The sequence below is a fragment of the Haliotis cracherodii genome, unplaced genomic scaffold, assembly GCF_022045235.1.
Source record: "Haliotis cracherodii isolate W230 unplaced genomic scaffold, xgHalCrac1.p SCAF_3, whole genome shotgun sequence".
Taxonomy (NCBI): domain Eukaryota; kingdom Metazoa; phylum Mollusca; class Gastropoda; order Lepetellida; family Haliotidae; genus Haliotis; species Haliotis cracherodii.
This window is the reverse complement of record NW_027266286.1, coordinates 58,286,910-58,308,682: the sequence shown is the minus strand read 5'-3', so window position 1 is coordinate 58,308,682 and position 21,773 is coordinate 58,286,910. Positions and strand designations below refer to the sequence as shown.

At 42.0% G+C, this 21,773-nt stretch overlaps 1 protein-coding gene across 1 annotated transcript in view; it reads left to right on the top strand.

The window, feature by feature from the left end:
- Nucleotides 1-19,864, top strand: part of LOC139473964 (neuronal acetylcholine receptor subunit alpha-10-like) — a 56,546-nt gene extending 36,682 nt beyond the window's left edge. The window contains exons 2-7 of the mRNA XM_071256829.1: nucleotides 4,377-4,531; nucleotides 9,486-9,640; nucleotides 12,482-12,939; nucleotides 13,435-13,521; nucleotides 16,343-16,461; nucleotides 18,818-19,864. Of these exons, the coding sequence (XP_071112930.1) occupies nucleotides 4,377-4,531; nucleotides 9,486-9,640; nucleotides 12,482-12,939; nucleotides 13,435-13,521; nucleotides 16,343-16,461; nucleotides 18,818-19,171 (1,328 nt within the window). The 3' untranslated portion in view covers nucleotides 19,172-19,864. The remainder of the gene's footprint in view (nucleotides 1-4,376; nucleotides 4,532-9,485; nucleotides 9,641-12,481; nucleotides 12,940-13,434; nucleotides 13,522-16,342; nucleotides 16,462-18,817) is intronic.
- Nucleotides 19,865-21,773: the final 1,909 nt, after the last annotated feature.

Sequence of the window (21,773 nt, the reverse complement as noted above, 5' to 3'; positions counted from 1 at the left end):
CAGCAATATGACGACGGGGGACACCAGAAATGGGCTTCACACATTATACCCATGTTGCAATTCGTTAAGATAATCTACAGGTGAAAAAACAGAGGGACGACATAACTCAATCTATATTATAAGCAAGTTAACACAAGTCGTCAAGCGTTTCTCAGATACAGTGAACTACGGTTATAACGAACACGCTTATAACGAACTGACCGATAAAACGAACTTATTTATTAGTCCCGGCCATTGGTTGTATATATGCTGTATATATGCTTATAACGAACTACGGTTATAACGAACTAAAATAAGTGGTCCCTTTGAGTTTGTTATAACCGTAGTTTACTGTAGTATTCTTCCGGCGTTCATCAAAGCCCGTTGGGTCTCCGGATTACACGTGGCTTCTTTGTCCCCTGTAGAGGTTCAGGTCTGATCAGGTCCATATTCTCTCATGTTATAACATGGGGATCAGATTTTGTGTCTTGGATACATGCGTGTCAGCGTCCACCAGTTGTTGTGGTCGTTCCTCAGGCTTTCAGTAAGTTTTTTGCTTTGTCTAGTCTTGTATTATTTACAGACCAGAAGGACTTGAAACAGCTGTAATAATGTAAATGTTGCATTAAACAACATTCACTCACTTACTGCTTGAATTTCCTGTTTCTGTTTGGTGTCAAGACAGCTGCTGACCGCGCATTGTAATTAAGTAGGGATCATGTGAGCGCATATTGGACCTTGATGATGACCATCTTACGTGACATTGGAGTGATTGTGTGTGTGTGTGGATTTACGCTGGTTTTAGCAATATCCAGCAATATCATGACGGAGGGCGCCATAAATGGGCTTCACACATTGTACCCACGTGGGGACTCGAGCCCAGGTCTTCGGCATGACGAATGGTGACAATCTTGTGGCGTACTGAACCCAAGATGGCGACCCTCTTCCTGCGTATCAAACCTAAAATGGTGAGAACTGTACTGCGTATTTCACCGTGATGTGACAATCTAACAGCGTACTGGGCCGAAATGTGACAATCTAACAGCGTATTTGACCGAGATGATATGATCTTACAGCGTATTTGACCGAGATGTGATAATCTTACAGCGTATTGGACCGAAATGATAAATCTTACAGCGCATTGGATGTGAAATAGACCCGTGAAATATCCGGGTTAGAATAGGTCTTCAGCATCCCATGCTTACCGTAAGAGGCAACGAACGGATCGCTGACTTGGTTGATAAATATCACAGTACCTTAATTGCGTGGATCGATGCTCCTGGTATCAATCAATGGATTGTCTGGTCAATACTCGATTATTTACAGACCGCCACCATATAGTGGGAATATTGCTGTGTGCGGCGTTAAACAACAAACAACAAAAACAAAGCACGTGAAATATCTTTGTCAATATCGCCAAACCCATTAACTCAGCCTATGAGTAGCGTTATTAGAATATTGTTTCAAACCGCGTGTGAGTGAATGCAATCTCATCTTCCGCTATACATGTCATAACGTCTCACGTGCTGCATCAGCAGCCACCTCATACCGTCCATCTTCGTATCGAGATAAACTAACCAGGCTGCGTCCTTCAGCTACTTAAGCAACACTCTCTGACATTATGTGGAAGACAGCAATGCTAACAACAAGCTGTTGGAACCCAATTTGATGTGAACGGTAGCATAATGAGGCTAATGCATGGTTACATTTCACAAATCAATCTTGCCTATTACATTACAGCCTACAAATCTAGTTACCTCTGTTTGAGCGGACTCTAGAGTTGTGTTGTCGTGTCGTGTTACCGCGGCGTCGTTGTAACAACGCCGAGGCGGGCAGCTTGTGTGTTGCACGGACGTATGATCGTGTTTCACGCCTTGAACGGATATGTAATCGCATCATACTCTCATTTAATGTGAAGGAGCCTTGGGGTCAACTTGCGATAGTGTTTCTGCAACTGAATATCAGTGCGTTCTGCCCTTCATGTCAGAATAAACTGGGAAGATACTGACTGATTAACTTTGTTTCGTTTGCAATTGTGTGGTTTGTAGTAATTTTTAAAATCCATATTGGCATAAGAAGCGTTTGTCAATTCAAGTCTCGGGAAAACGAAACAGTATACCGTGAATAGTCCCTCATAGGATGGAAACAAGCCTTTAACATCTGCTGTCCGCTCCCGTGAGGCTGGCAGTCTGGCGTTTCCCCAATAATACCACACGACAAGGCCTTGTAATTAACCCTCACAATTTACAGCTGTGTTGCATTTACACTCCAGGTTTAATGTACAAAGTTATCTTTAGATCTCTAGAAAAAAAACCATTTGCACACAGTTGCTTCCATTGTGTGTAATATATACCACGTTCTCCTTATGTGTAGGGTGATATATACTGACCTCACCTTGTGAGCAGATGATATATACTGATCTCACTTTGAGAAGATGATATATACTGACCTCACCTTGTGAGTGGGATGATATATACTGACCTTACCTTGGGAGTGGGTGATATATACTGACCACCTTGTGAGGGGAATGATATATACTGACCTTACCTTGGGAGTGGGGGATATATACTGACCTCACCTTGTGAGGGGAATGATATATACTGACCATACCTTGTGAGTGGGATACTATATACTGACCTTACCTTGTGAGTGGGATGATATATACTGACCTCACCTTGTGTGTGGGATGACATATACTGACCTTACCTTGTGAGTGGGGTGATATATACTGACCTCACCTTGTGAGTGGGATGATATATACTTGTCCTGACCTTGTAAAAAGGTGATACTCACTGACCTACTCTTGTGCGCTCATGATATATACCGATCTCAGCTTGTGATAAGGCTGATATATACTTGTCCTTACCTTGTGGGGAGGGTGATACTTACTTACCTCTTCTTGTGAGAAGGATCATATATACTGACCTCACCTTGTCAGCATGATGATATATACTGGCCTCACCTTGTCAGCATGATGATATATACTGACCTCACCTTGTCAGCATGATATATACTGACCTGACCTTGTCATCATGATGATATATGAGGACCTCATTTTGTTTGTTGGATGATATATGCTGACGTCATCTTACATGTATTGTTTGAGCTGAGATATTAAATGAGAAAAATCAATTAAACATTATTTTGCCAATATGTTTGTATGAGACATTATCCCACATTTATACAATATTTTTTGAGAGTTGGGTGTCCCATAACGCCCCTCCACAGTGGGCAGTTAGAGGCTGTTGCCAGGCCACGTGCCAGGCCACGTGGACAGAACTAGCAGAACTAGCAGACCGCCTTGCGTGGATCCTGTCTGATCATCTTGTGGGCACGACATGGAACAGACAGTGCATATGCTCTGTATCCTTTGTCCAGGGATCAAGTGACGTGAAGAAATTATCTAAAACCAAACGTTAAAAATGTCATGTTCACCATTCAAGAGAATGTGTTCATCTCATTCTGATAAACAGTCTTGCCTATGTTGTTTGCGTGTTTGTTGTGCAACGCCGCACTCAGCAATATTCCAGCTACATGAAGGCGGTCTGTAAATAATCAAGTCTGGACCAGACAATCCAGTGATATCATGGCCATCGATCTACGCAATGACATGCATCAACAAAGTCAGCGGTCCTTACCACCTAATCATGTTACTCGCCTCTTACGGCAAGCATTGGTTGCTGAAGACCACTTCTAACCCGGATCTTCACGGGTGTGTTGTCTATGTAACTCCATTGCAATGTACAACAGGGATAATCTTATTTTATACTTGTCGATGGTTGAGATTAAAAGTAATTCGTTGTGCAGAATTGCTTCCCTTTTACATGCCTGGATCTGATGATCGTGCGGTCAAATCCACGATTCTTCCTAATCATTATCCTTTGTTTGCCTGCACTATATGACTGCATCACTACATATTCGGCCCTGGCACAAGAGGCAAAGATATTTTGCTGTGATAGTTTTGGCCCTTTGGCACGCAAAAAACATATGGTTTTGTGTTTGTAACGATTTCATTACTAGGTTTGTCAGCACCATACCGTGCTTGTGGGTTTCACCAAAGTTGTAAACGTCTGAGACCTGCATCACTTCGGGCTTTCCTCTCACATTAAGCTGACACGCCGTGATATAACTGGAATAATGTTCAAAGCGGCGTTAAACCCGACTCACTCACTCACACATTCGGCAAGCAATAGCATCAAACTCATTCCGCTTTCTCTCGTCACTATATGGCTGAGATACTGTCGATGTGACGTTAAATTGCTGCCCACGCAACCATTAACCCCCTTGTCGTGAAAAGGCAACCAGGAAATGTTTTCTCCAACGTTGTACAGAAGGTTAGTGACTAAATGAACTGCTCTATTAACTGTCCACATGTATATTCTGTGTACTGTTTGCAGCGTTCAACCGGTCCGCCTACCCCTACCTGGCCTCCGAGCAGCAGCTGATGAGGGACCTCCTGGATGACTACGAGGCCTCAGTGAGACCCGCGGAGAATGCCACAGAACCAATCCAGGTCTCCCTGGGCATCATCATCGTCAAGATCCTCGACCTGGTCAGTAGCAGCTTTATAGCTTCTTCACAGCAACATTCTTTAAACAGGTATTGTTTAAACATAGTTTATAGCCCCAGTGTCCTGTACTCTGAGTAGCATCGGCCGTGATGAAGTTCAAAGTCACACAAGAGTTGGCCTTAGACACAAACATAGATTATAGCCCCAGTGTCCTGTACTCTGAGTAGCATCGGCCGTGATGAAGTTCAAAGTAACACAAGAGTTGGCCTTAGACACAAACATAGATTATAACCCCAGTGTCCTGTACTCTGAGTAGCATCGGCCGTGATGAAGTTCAAAGTGACACAAGAGTTGGCCTTAGACACAAACATAGTTGATAACCCCAGTGTCCTGTACTCTGAGTAGCATCGGCCGTGATGTAGTTCAAAGTGACACAAGAGTTGGCCTTAGACACAAACATAGTTTATAACCCCAGTGTCCTGTACCCTGAGTAGCGTCGGCCGTGATGAAGTTCAAAGTGACACAAGAGTTGCTGTATGTATCAAAGCAAAGTGAAAACAAACAATATTTAAAACCAGAAATCGTTAAATCACTTTATGAATATTGTTAATTCATATTGCAAACATACCACAGAAAGATTTAGTTTTCCTTGTGTACTTTAGACCTTCAGATCTGGTTGGATCTTATTCACCGCAGGCTGTGATACCTATATTTATCATACAATGGGTAGGTTTCACGGATATCCGTTTGGGTCGTGTAAGGACAAAGATGTGAACGGTCAAGTAGGTACTACTTTACAAACAAACATGGCCCCTTAACGCCCCTTAATGCCGAGCACCAGACAGAGTAACAACAAGTACCATCTTTTAACGTCTTTTGGTATGACGCGGCCGGGGATCGAACCCCGGACCTTCCGCTCTCCGGGCGGACGCTCTACCCCTAGACCACGGAGGCGGTTGCCGGGATAATTATTATCATATTAAAACAATGGTCTAAGATACAGGCAATCAGTGAATAACTGGGAAGTAGTTAAGGCATTTTACAAGTTTTCGCAGTTTTGGGGATATACATTGCGAGACAATTTGGCGAGGAGACCAGCCAAGCTGGATCAGTTTCCATATCTGTGCTTTTGGACCTCTGCGACTTAGGGGCTATTGCCCAAATTAAAACTGTTGGATTTGGCCGAAATATGTCAAAATTGTTACCGTGTTTCATTTTGTTGCTGTGTGTACACCTGAGTGCACTTCGTAACGTTATGACAGGACAGGCATACTCTACACAAGCGTGACGTCTCATAGACTTGGGTTAGACTCACTTCTCTTTGATAAATGGCTGTTACTCTAGCGGGCAGACCGATAGATTGCCGTGAAAGGCAAGTAGAAACGATATGTGCAGGTAATTGTTTTTTTTGCCCAAATGTAGTTACGCCACTGTCTAAGAAACAATTTGAAGTTGGAACTATATTGACTGTTGTCACTGTCCGACTGACAAATCACTGACCTTCTGACGTAACATGTATTAATGCGCACATTCCAGGAAAACGTCCAATGTTTAGGTAATGTTTGTAAGTGATGAGAAGAGAGATTTCGACGACGAAATTAAAGAATGACATTATATACTCTTAAAAAAAGAAATGCAAAACGGATATTTTGGCCATAAAAGCAAAATAAGCGGACCAAGAGGTGCAAAATGAAAAGGTTTAATGTGTTGTCAGTGATATCAAAGTGTGTCGGATCAAAATGATCACAACAAGGACATGCAAACCATTAATAGGGAGACACGTACGATTCGGAAAAACGCACCATGGAGCAGCACGCACGTGCAGCAGCACTATGAACGGTATTAAAGTGCAGGGTGTTTGATTGCCTGGCATCTGCGTCAATCGAACAATGACAGTTCAACAACATGCCAAAATTAACAGAAGTGCAAAGAAACAACGTCATAGTCCGCTTGCAGGCAGGGGAATCCCGATCAGCTGTAGCAAGCGTTTTCAATGTAGCACCCAGAACCACCACAAGGCTATCGGTTTCAACAGCATGGGTCAACACGTGATCGACCAACGTCCGGACGACCAAGAGTAACCACCTCGCCAGAGATCGCTACATCCGACAGCGCCACCTTGACCTTGGCCATAACGTGACGTCGGCAATGCCGTCTGTCATATGGTTGCCAGTGCAGAAAGATTCAGAAAGATTAACAATAAGGCCAACAGTTCTAGTGTCTAAGGCTATAGTTATAGGATAATTACCAACAGTTCTAGTGTCTAAGGCTATAGTTATAGGATAATTACCAACAGTTCTGGTGTCTAAGGGGGGTACGGGTGGCCCAGTCGTCTAAGGCGCTGCGATTCGCTGTGCAGAGTTGCGTCCCTTGGGCACGCCAGAAACCTATGATTGTGGGTTCGAATCCCGGTTCGCCCCGATTATGTTTCTAGGTTTGTCAGCACCACACCCCTGCTCGTGGGTTTCACCGAAGTGGTTAACGTCTGAGACCTGCATCACTTCGGGCTTTCCTCCCACATTAAGCTGACACGCCGTGATATAACTGGAATACTGTTAAAAGCGGCGTTAAACCAAACTCACTCACTCACTCACTCTGGTGTCTAAGTTACAGGACAATTACCAACAGTTCTGGTGTCTAAGGCTATAGTTATAGGATAATTACCAACAGTTCTGATGTCTAAGTTACAGGACAATTACCAACAGTTCTGGTGTCTAAGGCTATAGTTATAGGATAATTACCAACAGTTCTGGTGTCTAAGGCTATAGTTATAGGATAATTACCAACAGTTCTGGTGTCTAAGTTACAGGACAATTACCAACAGTTCTGGTGTCTAAGGCTATAGTTATAGGATAATTACCAACAGTTCTAGTGTCTAAGGCTATAGTTATAGGATAATTACCAACAATTCTGGTGTCAATTACCAACAGTTATGGTGTCTAAGGCTATAGTTATAGGATAATTACCAACAGTTCTGGTGTCTAAGGCTATAGTTATAGGATAATTACCAACAGTTCTGGTGTCTAAGTTACAGGACAATTACCAACAGTTCTGGTGTCTAAGGCTATAGTTATAGGATAATTACCAACAGTTCTGGCGTCTAAGTTAAAGGACATTTACCAACAGTTCTGGTGTCTAAGGCTATAGTTATAGGATAATTACCAACAGTTATGGTGTCTAAGGCTATAGTTATAGGATAAATACAAACAGTTCTGGTGTCTAAGGCTATAGTTATAGGATAATTACCAACAGTTCTGGTGTCTAAGGCTATAGTTATAGGATAATTACCAACAGTTCTGGTGTCTAAGGCTATAGTTATAGGATAATTACCAACAGTTCTAGTGTCTAAGGCTATAGTTATAGGATAATTACCAACAGTTCTGGCGCTTTAAACGAAACTCTTAAGGTAATTCATAGACAGAGTGAGAGGTCTAACAGGGAACAGCACACATATGGAGGTGACAGCCCACCTCAGCTAACTTTTGAATGAAAGTTTTCCCTGATCCCGAGGAACACCTGAATAACTGACAGATCAGATGAGGTGTAAATCTCTATGCAAGCGCCACACTGGAAGGCAACATTAGGGATGACACTCAGCCTAGTTTTGGTTAATAGATGTTACACACACAGTGAACTATTTTATTGATTGAGAAGTTAACATACAAAATTTCCGACAAGAGTAAGCATGTCCTGCTCTGCCGATAGCACCCGCCATTCGTACAATTTGCATAAAACGGTAAGTATGTATTGCCTCACGCAGCACCATTCCTACCATGCGACGTCAGCCTGTAAACAAACCAGACAAATAAGTGATCGATGAACCAGATCATCCAGTGACATGAGAGTACAAATACTGATTTTGTTGAATCTATTATAAACGGTATGTTAATTTTGAATTACGTCAGCTGTGTACAAGTGCAAAATATTTCCCAGGCTGGGCTGAAGGTTACACACAACCAAATATTTTCCCATAGACTTCTATAGTAACGTTATATTTTTTTTGAAAATAACTAAGCATTCAACAGCTATTACCTGTACGTGTGTGCACAGTTTGGCCTTAGAGCAGCAATAAAAAAAATAAAAAATGACTAGCTTAGCCAGCTCCTTTTCCGAGTACCGGAAGCTAAACACACCAGCCCCAGTTTCGCACCAAATGTCACCTACTTGAAAATAGCTGTGGTCACATTCAGCATAAGTCATCATGTTGAAAAAGACAGTACTAAATATAGAAAAACATGGTCAGTTTTAATAACTGGATGGATGTACATTTGAAAGACATAAAAATCTTACAGAATATCCTCCAATCACAGCCTGCAGATGTCTCTCGATCTGCACTGTCCAAACTGGTTCTGATGTGGTGTAGTAGAACCTTTACGCTGACGAAGCATAACTCAGAATGATTGGTAGGGAAATATAACACAGAATGACTGGTGGGGAAACATAACACAGAATGACTGGTGGGGAAACATAACCCAGAATGACTGGTGGGGAAACATAACACAGAATGACTGGTGGGGAAACATAACCCAGAATGGTTGTTGGGGAAACATAACACAGAATGGTTGGTTGGGAAACATAACACAGAATGATTAGTAGGGAGCCAACACAGAATGGTTGTTGGGGAAACACAACACAGAATGATTTGTAGGGAAACATAACACAGAATGGTTGTTGGAGAAACATAACACAGAATGGTTGTTGGAGAAACATAACACAGAATGACTGGTGGGGAAACATAACACAGAATGACTGGTGGGGAAACATAACACAGAATGACTGGTGGGGAAACATAACACAGAATGGTTGGTGGAAACATAACCCAGAATGGTTGTTGGGGAAACATAACACAGAATGACTGGTTGGGAAACATAACATAGAATGGTTGGTGGAGAAACAACACAGAATGGTTGTTGGGGAAACACAACACAGAATGATTTGTAGGGAAACAACACAGAATGATTTATAGGGAAACAATACAGAATGGTTGGTGTTTCAGAACGAGAAGAACGAGTACCTGGAGATGTGTGCGTACCTGAGGAAGAACTGGCACGACCTGCGTCTCAAGTGGAACAAGAAAGACTACAGCAACGTGGACAGCATCAGCATGCCCTCCAACCTCATCTGGCTGCCCGACATCGTCCCCTACAACAAGTACGTACAGTGTTGCATCGTATATGAACTTGAGGTGTACACCAAGATATTTACATCAATATAGCAATTACCACGAAATCAATGTTCAGCACCAAAGGACACCATTGGGAAGTCTGTGGCCTCTGTTTCAAGGCTGTCTTCGGAGTCTTTGGAAAACATCAAACGAGTTTGGTTCACAAACAGTAGTCCGCAGAACCGACTAGGGAGAATAGTTATACCTATTGGCCAAACCAGAACAGATTTCACTAAATTATAAAAAAAAGACTGCATGTTCCTGAATGAGAAATTTGCAAACAAGGGAATTGATGCTTTAAACTTAAGTAACATTCTCATATACAAAACCGTGTCTCACATTACTTTAAATTTCAAGAACCACCAACACTTCCCACACCACCACCATTTCACCCACGTTCTTCAATTATAGTAACTTGGTCAACGGCGACTTGTCAGCTCATGTTGTAATTTCTACCACGTGTAGCTCCCAAGACCCATACTGCTACCAATATGTTGGTCAAATAATCACAGGTGACCTGTTTATTGTTGACAATAACAATCGTTCGTCGTTATTCAAATATGGACCAAAATAGTATTGCCTGCTGCAAATTGGGATCACAACGTTTGCCCCAAAATGTGTCAATAGAGAAGATAAACCTGATGAATGTCTCCCAGACTCGGCTCTGTCTGTGCGTGATGTTGTCAATGGTAGAATGCGCACACGAAACAAGAGGAAAGAGTGTTGGTATAAACCTGTTCTGTCCCAGCCATCCAAAGTGTGGCTTTCCTACTTGAAAAGTTTATAGTTTTTGTCCACTAACAAGGCCTCAAATAACGTAACCATTATATGTAATCTTCACTACATGAACTAAACATGATATACCAATTAATTCCACATATTAGGCCAGTATGTTAATTGAGGAAGAAATCTGCCCAAAACATGATACAGTACTATCAACTTGAGTTAAAACCTGTGGACATTTCCATTCCTCTGTTGTGATGAATTCCAAAGCACTATGAAATTCCGTCCGATGAGAGAGATATTACTTGATCCAGCAAATATATCACCAAATCCTTGACTCAACTAATAACCATGATCATCAATACAATCAACGAATGGCTTTCATTATATTCTCAGAATGTATGTGAGAAAAGTCGAATCAATACCATGTGGATAATAAAAAAATTCAAGGATATTCTGAATGTTTACAATTTAAGAAAGGAATCAACTTCAATTATGTTAAAACATTTGATTTTTCCACTTTATGTCCCATCATACCCCACCACAAACTTACAAAAAAAGAAAACATTCATTCCTTCATCAGTGGTGCAAAGGTACAGGACAATGTATCAAAAACGCAAATGGCATCTCAAGTTTGATTAAAAAAACAATTTATGAAATGCTGGATTCGTAGATAGCTCTAAGAGGTAGACATCCGCGTGGGTACCAATTGTCCTCCCCTTCTTGATGATTGGAGGGGACCCAGTCGTCTAAGGCGCTGCGATTCGCTGTGCAGAGTTGCGTCTCTTGGGCACGTCAGAAACCTATGATTGTGGGTTCGAATCCCGGTTCGCCCCGATTATGTTTCTAGGTTTGTTAGCACCATACCCGTGCTCGTGGGTTTCACCGAAGTGGTAAACATCTGAGACTTGCATCACTTCGGGCTTTCCTCTCACATTAAGCTGACACGCCGTGATATAACTGGAATAATGTTAAAAGCGGCGTCTACTCCAACTCACTCACTCACACCCTTGGTGATCGGTTGCTTTATGCCTATGAATTGTAATACCTGCTGGCATTGGCAAAGTCAAAACAATGGAATTAGGCCAAGAAGTTTAACATCCTTCCGGTATATCGCTGATCTGATATAATTCATTAATGGTCAAAATGTCACTTCTGTGTATATACCCACCTGATTTATAACTAAACGTAACTAGTGAAACTGGCATGCATTATGATTCGGAGTGACAAAACGCTCTCCTCATGACTGTAAGAGGGGTGACTTCTGTGCAAGTGTTTGTGACGGGCACATGCTCATGATAAAGCTGAATCGTACAATCAAGGCATGTCATGAATGTGGAAAGGGTTTTGTCGCTTGTATTTTTTTCATCTTTTCGGAAGTCATCTTTCCCTTTATGTGGAACAATTTTCAAGCAGCTCCAGCCTTTGTTGTCGACATTGCGCACATTTTCAGGTAACATCGAACATGCGCCTTGTGAGAAGATTAAAAAAACCCCATATTACTCTTGCCCGTAATGTTCAAGGCCATAAAGCTTGAAAAAGGTTTTATGGAAGGCAAGTGGAGGACATTTCCAAATTTGATGCATAAGTCACAGAAATTGTATCCGATGTAATGCCCCATTCTGATGTTCCTATGACTATAGAAAAAGGTTTGTCGCAGTGTATTCTATATTTTCATGTGTCCTGATCTTCCGTGTATCCCTTTTAAATATCCACACATGACACGTCATCTCAGTTTGATAAGTCTCCATGACACCACCCTTATCTGCTTATTACTGGAACATGCCCACTGTGTCTACAGGTGGTAGGATGCTCATATGGAAAAGGATGGTCAAATAACTGCTTCAAAACATATCACCAGAAAAGTTATTTCGGTTTCTTGTTTTTCAATATGAGCACCTCACTTTGCAAAAAGGACAATGCCTTTCGTCAGAAAATTACAACAGGGTACGACTGAAAACAATCTGTTAAATATGGAAATAAATAGTAAGTGCTGGTTGTTCCTTGTGTCTAATCATCCAAGGATCGATATCGCATGGAGTGTCTTACATCTGATAAAAATATGTTATATTATCGTATATTATCTAATGTACATTTCATTTCAGTGTTGAATCACAATTTGACATTGTGCAAACTATGGTGCGGGTTTACGCTTCCGGTCACGTGAATTGGATGCATCCGGTGCGATTGCGCACCTTATGCCAAGTTGACCTCTCAAAGTTTCCATTTGATGAGCAAGTATGTAGCATACAGTTGTCCAGTTGGACATACAGCGGGACGGGTATTAACATCAGTCTGTGGGGAGGGTCTGCCGACCATGCCATAGACCTGGGCGGAGGACTGCTGAACAGCGAATGGAAGATCATCAGCTCCACAGCCACGGTGAAGCAGACCCATTACTCGTGCTGCCCAGAACCCTACCCTGACATGATGGTCACCCTGACACTGAGACGGAGCCCGGCCTACTATGCCCACATCTTCGTCATCCCTGCTCTGCTCCTGGGAGTTCTTGTGCCATTCCAGCTCCTACTTCCGCCGGAGTCGAAAGAGAGGCTCACACTAGGTAGGATATCAGTCGCTAGTTAAGATAAAACACGGCTCATCTAGGATCATATAGTACACAACATGTAATGCCAATCACAAGAATGGTCATGTACAAAAACGTGTTAGTGTCAACATTTCAAGACATACAATATATTTTGTATGTATGGAAGAGCCAATCAACCTTTTGGTTAGAACATGCATCATTTCTAGTTAACGATTTCTTTTGTTTGGTAACATTTCAGGATAAACTATTTACCAGCATTTTCGGGAACAGTTCCCAAAAAGCTACAATCTCGATCTCCTCCACCACAAGAATATCAAATGGGCAGCCCCTGAGAATAAGAGGAGATGATAGTAAAGGTTCTTATTTGAGGTTCTTATTTGTTCTTATCCACAGCTATTTGCCCTTTACGCAAAGTGGAATCTGTTTTGGTAGAAAATCTAGGATGGTTATTCTCTTGCATTGACAAGTTATATTTATTTAAAAATACTAATTCTGCCATTATTTGTGCAGGGTCAGTGTTGATCCTGTCGGTGTTGCTGCTCAGTATGAAGCTGCAAGATGTCCTACCAGACTCCGTCGCCACTATCCCCGCCATAGGTGAGTCACAATACCGCCGACCCGTGAAGATTCCGGGGTAGAATAGGTCTTCAGCAACCCATGCTTGCCGTAAAATGTGACTATGCTTGTCGTAAAAGGCGACTAACGGGTTTGGGTGGTCAGGCTCGCTGACATGGTTGATGCATGTCATCGATCTCAATTGCATCGATGCTCATGATATCGATCACTGGATTGTCTGGTCCAGACTCGATTATTTACAGACCGCCGTCATATAGCTGGAATATCGTTGAATGCGGCGTTAACCAACAAACCAACCAACCAACCAACCGAAATACCGCCAGATGGCGCTGTGTGTTTTTCTGTAAAGATCGGCGATAAAGACTGGGGAGTTCCATTCCGCTTTTTACAGGATTTCGGTAAAATCAGTGTAACAGTTATCATGACCACGGAGCAAACCACGGGACTGATAGACTGATGATGATTATTATTATTATAACAAATCCAGTTTCGAACCCAAGATCACAGGATAATGGCACGCCCAAGAGACGCAACGCCATACAAAGTATTGAGGTTCCTTTGATGAATGGGCCACACAGTGTTGAAATACATTAATGCATTAAAAATAACATTGAACAAATAGGTTTATAGAAAATACTTGTATGTCACAATCGGTATATTCATCGGCTAGTAGGTACGGTTAGTTTATTACATACAGTCGAAGGTCCAGACCAGTCTCCCTGACTCTGTTGTCATTAACCAGTCCCCTTCACTGCAAGCTCTGTCACCCAGTGATCGTGTTTAACCAGCGCCCCATGTAAGCAATGATCGGTAGACAAGACAAGTCACAGGAGTGAGCGTTCGTCGCTGGCTACTTGAGGCTCTTAATCAACTTTATGTCTAATGCATCATCTGTAATTGGGAAGCCGACCGGCTCCACGTTTCTAATTGAACCCATTATCGGTCTCCGTGGCCAGTTTTTCCTGTTGTATATGGATGGCAAGAGTCGTATATCTGGGTCTACCCTGTCGCGGCTCAGCGACTGACTGTGATGTATGATCGGGAGATTCCAACTTGTTGCAAGTGTATAATGTCAATCTGTCGGATATGTTAGAGGAACGTACCATGGCGGACGTTGTCTGACAAGAAAGTAGCACCTGTGCCGGTATTAACCATGTAATAGCATGTCTGAAACTAGGGTTATTTATTATGCTTGTCAAAGATAATGATCCGTGTGTTTATCTTAAAATCTTTTTTTCAGAACATATAGATGTTCTGGCGTCATTGAAGGTCACGTTTCACATCAATAAGATTTTTTCAAGCGAAGTGATCCATAATGGCTGATGTTGCAAAACCATGCAAAGTGAAGGTTTTTTTTCGGTTCTGTATATAATACATTCCACATTGTTTTGTCGTCAACATTGACCCATTTACTGTATTAAGAAGAGATCAGTTTCTGGGTCGACATCAAACTACTCCTTACCATGTCCCCTGCTGTCACTCCTGATACGTGCTGACGTTAAGACATGTAATTTTCATACGTTGATCAGCTGTTTGTAGTTGCGGACATGCAATATTCTGACGTTGACTCCGTTGCTTTGTTGTTTAACGCCACACTCAGCAACATTACAGCGGTCTGTAAATAATCGAGTCTGGACCAGACAATCCGGTGATTAATATCATGAGTATCGATCCACGCAATTGGGATCTATGATATGCATCAACCAAGTCAGCGAGCCTGACCACCCGATCTTACGACAAGCATAGTCGCCTTTTACGGCAAGCATGGGTTGCTGAAGACCTATTCTACCCCGGATCTACACGGGTCTTTGACGTTGAATAGCTGTTTGTTGTTCCAGACTTGTAATATTCTGACGTTGATCAGCTGTTTTTAGTTGCAGACGTGTAATATTCTGACGTTGATCAGCTGTTTGTTGTTGCAGAGATGTAATATTCCGACGCTGATCAGCTGTTTGTTGTTGCATATGTGTAATATTCTGACGTTGATCAGCTGTTTGTTGTTCCAGAGATGTAATATTCTGACGTTGATCAGCTGTTTGTTTTGAGATGTAATATTCCGACGTTGATCAGCTGTTTGTTGTTGCATATGTGTAATATTCTGACGTTGATCAGCTGTTTGTTGTTCCAGAGATGTAATATTCTGACGTTGTTCAGCTGTTTGTTGTTGCATACATGTAATATTCTGACGCTGATCAGCTGTTTGTTGTTGCATATGTGTAATATTCTGACGTTGATCAGCTGTTTGTTGTTCCAGAGATGTAATATTCTGACGTTGTTCAGCTGTTTGTTGTTGCATACATGTAATATTCTGACGTTGATCAGCTGTTTGTAGTTGCATACATGTAATATTCTGACGTTGATCAGATGTTTGTTGTTGCATACATGTAATATTCTGACGTTGATCAGCTGTTTGTTGTTGCATACATGTAATATTCTGACGTGGATCAGCTGTTTGTAGTTGCAGAGATGTAATATGCTGACGTTGATCAGCTGTTTGTAGTTGCAGAGATGTAGTATTCTGACGTTGATCCGCTGTTTGTTGTGGCAGAGATGTAACATTCTGACGTTGATCAGCTGTTTGTTGTTGCAGAGATGTAGTATTCTGACGTTGATCCGCTGTTTGTTGTGGCAGAGATGTAACATTCTGACGTTGATCAGCTGTTTGTTGTTGCAGAGATGTAGTATTCTGACGTTGATCCGCTGTTTGTTGTGGCAGAGATGTAACATTCTGACGTTGATAAGCTGTTTGTTGTTGCAGAGATGTAGTATTCTGACGTTGATCAGCTGTTTGTTGTTGCAGAGATGTAACATTCTGACGTTGATCAGCTGTTTGTTGTTGCAGAGATGTATTACATGCTGACACTGATCTGGGTCACGATGTCAATGCTGGCGTCCATCTGGGTTCTCAACGTACACAACAGAGGACCCCGTCGGGGGAAAGTACCAGACATAATCAGATGGGTAAAGAGTTTCAGTGTTGACATCCATGTTTCTCCACACTGTATCTCGTGTTACAAGGTTCAGTGATATGTGGATGGTAGTAACGGATATCCATGTAGCAATATCAGAAAGTAGTTATTTGACAAGATTAGCAAAAGTTGATTTTGAGAGAGAAAGGCGGAAAACAAAAAGGTTCTTTGATTTTTAACAAACTGTATTTCGACAATGTCATGTCATCACTGAACATGACGTAAAGTCGACGACACTTAAAAGTTGAAAAAGTTGATTTCAATCTGACTACGGTACATGCTTATTTAAATGAGACTACTAGTTTCAAGAGATGTACGTTCTCTGCCGTATCGTGCAAAATATCATATAACACTGCAACATTAAGTTACTGTACATTATATGCTTAAGCAGATGTCAGAAGTGCCGTCCCTACAAGCAGATGTCAGAAGTACCGTCCCTACTCTTAACATCTTCATGAAGTTGAAGTAAACGCGATGATATGATGTAATAGGTTTTATTACTCGCCCGTAAAATAACACTACACCTGTATAACACATTGTGTGATAACATCATGTCATTCGTCTAGGGGCGTTGGTAGCACTGTGCAGCTGTACTCTGGAACTTCTACTCGACTCCCGAAAGGCACTACTTTTTCACAATGAGTGAGTGAGTGAGTTGGGTTAGATGCCGCTTTTAACAGTATTCCAGTTATATCACGGCGTGTCAGCTTAATGTGGGAGGAAAGCCCGAAGTGATGTAGGTATCAGACGCTTACCACTTCGGTGAAACCCACGAGCACGAGAATGGTGCTGAGAAACCTAGAAACATAATCGGGGCGAACCGGGATTCGAACCCACAATCATAGGTTTCTGACGTGACTAAGGGACGCAACTCTGCACAGCGAATCGCGGCGCCTTACACGACTTGGCCACCCGTGCCCCCATTTCACAATGAGTCACATGAATCTCCAAACTGTGTTGGTGACATGTTTACTGGAACATGTCATGTCCGTGTGTCTTTCAGTTCGCTGTGATCTATCGCAGAATAGTCGAACAAATACGGTTGAAATAGAGTATACGACCTATCATTTTGTATTGTGGTAGTGCATTATGAAGGTACACAGCGTTACTAATAAACACTGTATTATGTCGAAATCAACATTCATCGCCGCGCCTTTTACGACCTTAAACTTCGTGCTGTTGCCCCACGTGGACCAGTGGACGGTCGTTAGTAATGTCCTCTTGTCAACCCATGCTTTCTCGTGTCGGGAATCGTTCCTGCTCCGAAATTGAACAGATGATATAGCTCTAAGATAAATCGAACCAATTTCACAGCAGGTACACCATCTGCTAACTCGTATTAAATCTCACAGCCAACATGACTCGATAAGTCGATCGCCTTGCGGGCTCCCCTCATCCACACTGAACCGAGTTTGAGGCTAGATGCTCCGTTGAATGCCGTTGTTTCTAGATTGGGGATGTCTGTGTATATAAATGTTAAAGTGAACATGATTTTAGAATCGGCATCATATCGTTTCTTATAATCGATGTTGGAGAAAGATGCACGCTGTTACGCATTGAGAGAACAGTCTGGGCGGACCATCAGCGTTCATACACCCAGAGACCATGGTCTCTGAATAGACTCTGATACACCTTATACAACGTCCATTTCAGCCTTGATATTTCGATAATGCACAAACTTTATGTGAGTAATAAATATATTACCACACTCATCCCCGATAGATACCCTTTTTAATAACTCCTTAATTACTCCTTTTCTCTCGTTAGATACGTTTTGAAATACATAGCCTAAAAAAACAGACCCCAAAAAGACCCTGTATGCTGGAGCACACTGATAGAGGGTGGTAGAGTCATTCACTCCGTGCAGCTCACTTGTGCGCTGATTCTAAATCACAATCACAACTTATATGTGTGTTTCAGGTCCTACTATAATATCATTACAGTTTGGAATAACAACGGCGTTGTTCACGAGGCATCCAACAGCTTTTAGCTACACATGTGTATAGAGTCTGGCCTTAAGCAACACTAAAAACAAAACAGTATGCTAGCCAGTTCCATGTCCGTTTTCCCCCCAGTTCCGCGCCAAATGTCAGATGCTGAAAAATATATGTGGTCACGTAAGTCATCATGTTAAAAAAGGCAGCACTAAATATTGAAAAAAACATTGCTATTTTTTATAACTGGATGAATGTACATCTTAAAACGATGAAAATTCTAACACAATATCATCCAATCACAGCCGCCAGATGTCTCAATCTGCACTGAAGGCTCTACGAAAGCGACTTGGGGAACAACTGATTCTGATGCAGTGTAATAGAACCTTAATGACGGCTTGATTTTGCTGGCAGATCTTCCTCCGGAGTTTGAAGCGGCTGGTCTGTCTGGGGAGTGACAACTACTACCCTCTGGACGAGATGGAGACCATTACCATGAGGGGACTGGACAAATCTGCCACCGTTGGGATGTCAAGTCTCGGGGACGGACCAATGAGCAACCAGGACTCACGACCCCCTACGAAGCTTGAACGCGACGTCGACGACATACTGAAACAGGTGCATCTGCTGACTACTCGGGCGGCCATTTGCGAGGCTCGACAAGAGATGCTGAGCGAGTGGCATCAGGTCGCCCTGGTGATGGACCGAGTCCTGTTCTTTTTGTTTATGTTGATATTCCTCATGTGTAGCGTTATTCTGCTCACGTAAACAACTAGCTCATTTACATTTAATCAGTTACACACCTTAAAACATTAAATGGGTATATGAATAGCTAGTTAACGGGTATACTATACGTCAAGGTAGGAATGCGTTCTTGGATAAAGCATGGTCACTGTTTTGGCATTATTTAATTGTAGGAAACACACTATAGGAAACAGGGAGACAGGATTTGAATATCACACCTTTGAACCATATTATATATATACCTGATATGGTCACGGACAAGTATTAAATCGTTCTTGTCGTGGTTAGTATGACATATGGTTAGGATTCCTTGCCTCTAATCTGTTGAGTTGCTTTGCCAAAACATATTCTCCTTAAAAATAGAAGCTGAAGACCTTTATATACTTCTTCGCACGCATAACTGAAGTGACTCTGAATCATTGTTAAGTTATGATGACGTGGGTGTTTGAGAAACGGGTGAGCCTGTCTTGACTACTTGCAGTACCCATTCTCGGGCACAGTTATGAAAGACAGAAATGCTCTCTCCTTCAGGTGTAATTGCCAAGTTCATTTCGAGTACATATTACCATCCCTGCCATTGGAAGAATAGTGATAACGCACCTTCGAGGATGTATTGCACTAACAATGTACATACATGTTCTGTAATACACGTGCAGAGTTGTGGATAGTTTCCACCTGTATTCTTGTAATAACGTGACCTTCATCAGGAGCAGGTCAACCCCATATATACTCACCGCCAAAAGAAACGCGAACCATAAAACAATGTAGAGCAGTATGTACGTTAAGAAGAAATGTTTCATATGTACCACTTAATAACAAAATTAACAATCAGTCAAGTGTTACCACAGAGTTGCTTTATTCTTATCACGACATGCTGCATGTAATTTCCAAACTTTACATGGTAATTCTGCACGAGACAAATGGTGCATCTCGAGTCATGGATATGAGTGAGTGAGTGAGTTGGGTTTAACGCCGCTTTTAACAGTATTCCAGTTATATCACGGCGTGTCAGCTTAATGTGGGAGGAAAGCCCGAAGTGGTGCAGGTCTCAGACGTTTACCACCTCGGTGAAACCCACGAGCTCGGGTATGGTGCTGACAAATCTAGAAACATAATCGGGGCGAACCGGGATTCGAACCCACAATCATAGGTTTCTGCCCAAGGGACACAACTCTGCACAGCGAATCGCGGCGCCTTAGACGATTGGGCCACCCGTGCCCCCTCATGGATATGACGTCAGGTGCGATGCGTTCATGGTCGTCGGCTCACACAACATTACAGTATGTTCGTTTGTGCATCGAACCAATATTATATCTCTTGAATATGTGTAATTCTTCATATATGAACCAACACGTATGTTATTCGCGTTTCGGTCGGTGAGCATATATGTACCTGTAAGAACAACAAAAGTAATAACCCACATATCCGGTTCTGTTCCTTACCTTGAAACTGACGTACTACGCTGTGTAAATATATATGACTATGACTCCTCTACTTGGAACTCCAAGCAGAAACATGTCTATTATCAGTATTGTCACTGTAAATTGGAGTAAGTGAGTATGGTTTTACGCCGCTTTTAGCAATATTCCAGCAATATCACGGCGGGGGACACCAGAAATGGGCTTCACACATTGTACCCATGTCGGGAATCGAACCCGGGTCTTCGGCGTGACGAGCCAACGCTTTAACCACTAGGCTACCCGACCGCCCCTGTAAATTGGAAGAATGTGATATGTATTATGAATATTGTATTGATGCTATTTGTATTGGATATCAAACCGATGTATGTTTATATTACGGTCGCAGTCCAGGTTTGACTGGAGATATGTCACGAGTATTTATCTCTCTCCATTCTCTTGTAAATATCAAGAATATATACTACTCTTTTGCTGGGACATTGTCATACTGCAAATATTGCCTACAGATATTATAAGAAATCCATTTGGTGTATCATGGAATATTTATGAATTACATCCCTGTCAAATGTTAATTTGTATATGTTTATCATGTTACTGTATGAGTCGTTTTGTATTCGGTCATAACCCAATTGTGCAGACCTTGTCATTAGCGGTGGTATACATAGTCTCATATCTGTAGGCCAAGTCAGTGATCGTTCAAACAATATATATACTACTATGTATGCCATGTTACAATCATTATTTCATTTCCTGTTAGATAATGTGCCACTGTATATGATAACGGTAACGTCACTATATCAAGGCCGTAAGAATCACTGGGCGAAAAGTTGTATTTCCAAACTTGGAAAGAACATTGAATGAACTCTCTTCCCAGAACTGCATGCGTGTAACGACACCAGTGACACATTTCCCAGAGTCGAATGCATGTAATGACTGGCTTTCTAAGAACAGGTCTACCAGTGAAAACTGACAGGCTGCAACAAAAAACTATGATATGTCTACAATATACAAGGAATGGGCAACATAAAACAATGAGAACGAAACCAAAGTCTTTGAAACAGCATTATAAATCTGAGAACTGCCGAAATCATGGAAACGGCAGCATTAAAACACACAGACTGCAGCCTTCCAAACTAGACATGCGCAGAACAAGAAGGAAGTTGACAGTGATGATCATGAGGATCAACAAACACCGAGTAAATATACAC